Source organism: Emiliania huxleyi (assembly GCF_000372725.1).
Source record: "Emiliania huxleyi CCMP1516 chromosome Unknown EMIHUscaffold_155, whole genome shotgun sequence".
In the NCBI taxonomy this organism is placed as follows: Eukaryota; Haptophyta; order Isochrysidales; family Noelaerhabdaceae; genus Emiliania; species Emiliania huxleyi.
Genome location: NW_005201036.1, coordinates 15,052 through 16,817, shown reverse-complemented (window position 1 = coordinate 16,817; position 1,766 = coordinate 15,052). Strand labels below are relative to the sequence as shown.

The following is a 1,766-nucleotide window of genomic DNA, read 5'->3' as shown; positions in this document are numbered from 1 at the left end:
CAAATGGGTTTGACTGCGGCATGTTCATGTCGCGCACGGCCGAGTATCTCGTGCGCGACGCCGTGCTAGACTTCACGCAGGCGGACATGCCCAACTTGCGCCGCAGGATGGTGTTTGAGCTGAGTCAAAAGGCGCTGACGGACTGAGAGCCGAAAGAAAACCTGCTGGCGTCTGTGTTTTGTGCGTGTATTACACTCTCTGCGCACCGCGGAAAAGGAACCGCACAGACGTGAGACCGGGACTCCGGAGAGAGGGAGTCCAGAGTGTCACACCGGTGAGAGTGACGCAGTGAGAGCGAAGTGCAAGTGGCGTGAGAGACAAGACGACGAAGATCGAAGTCTCTCAAGAGTGCAAGACCGCAAGACGAGTGCCACTGCGGCGTGCGGGTGTGGCATGTGCCGGGTCGACTCTCGCGCCCCGTCTCGGCACTCGGGTCGAGTCTCGATACTCATAGACGGTCATATACTTAAAGCCGTACAGGAGTCACAGGGGAAAAGACACACCCAGACACATGTCAGTGGGTATCTGATAACGACCGCCGGCGCTGGGCCTGGGCGTCGCCGGTGTGAAAAAAGGTCGCTGTCAGTAGTGGGCGGGTAGTGAGTGTTGCACACAGTGGCTGCGGTCATCGGTGTACCGGCTCTGCTCTGTACACACACTACGTATACTATAATGCGAGCAGCTGGCCGACTGCGGCGCCCATCGCCCCGCTGTGACCTGCTCGCTGAGGGCTGCTCGGACGCCTGGGTAAAGACGGCTACGCACTGGCGGATGCATGTTGCGCTTCCTTCCGCTACCACTCGTTGTCAGACGCGTCGCTCTCCACGATGTTATCGAGCGTGCTCATGGGGCGGACATCGGACGGGTCGGCGACGTTTGGTGCGAGGTTGTCGATGTGTGGGCCGGCGAGCACCTCGTCCAGCATTTCGCGTCGATGGTGAAGATTCACGTTGTTGCGCACGCACCACACCCACGCCTGCAAACGCAGGGATTCCGTGAGATCCCGGGCTCCGTGCAAACGTCAGTCGGCTTGAGAGAGTCGCACGTTGCGGTGATCGTGCGTGTCGCATATGAACTCGTACTCGGGCTCGTTCTTCATTTTGATCTTCCATCGCTTTGAAGAGCCTTTGCACGCGCCGACCCACCGGATGTCATCAAAATTGATGAACTTCTCCTTCTCGTCCTCACCTGGCTTGACCACGTGCCTGTTGATCGCCACCGTTCCCAGGCTGCCTAATGGGATGGAAAGGAAGGCTCGGCGAGCGTATAGAAGCGTTCTCGACCTCGTCGTGGCAATCTGCACGGCAGCGCTGGCAGGCGATATGAGCGTCGTGCCACCTGACCCGAGACGGGTCGCAGGCGTCGTACCGAGCGCGTCGAGACCGTGTCCTGATGTGATCTGCACGGGTGAGTCACGTCGGCGTCAAAGGAGCGACGTGCGACCTGTCAGAGCTTGATCTCCGATCTCAGCGGCGTCGAGTCATCTCCGGCGCGCGACAAAGGTACATCCACAGGACGCGCAGAGGCAGCTGCGACCCCAGGGAGATGCACTGCCCGGCACGAGGGCAAGGCTGGGCGTCCTATGTTTGTGCTCCCCCCCGGACCCCTCGCTCTCGGGCACTAACCATCTGACCACTCATCGACGGGGCTTGGCGAGCGGCCGCGCTGCGGGGCAGGGCTGGTGAGGATGGGCTCTGGCCACTCGCCCGTGCGGTTGTAACCGCGCATCAGCCGAACGGAGGCCTCGACCGCCCCTCGCGGCAAGC

General features: G+C 61.2%; 1 protein-coding gene across 1 annotated transcript in view; it reads right to left on the bottom strand.

Moving 5' to 3' along the window:
* Positions 1–462, bottom strand: part of EMIHUDRAFT_229339 (hypothetical protein) — a gene marked incomplete at both ends in the record, with an annotated part of 2,769 nt that extends 2,307 nt beyond the window's left edge. The window contains one exon of the mRNA XM_005786000.1: positions 430–462. Coding sequence (XP_005786057.1) covers positions 430–462 — 33 coding nt within the window. The remainder of the gene's footprint in view (positions 1–429) is intronic.
* Positions 463–1,766: the final 1,304 nt, after the last annotated feature.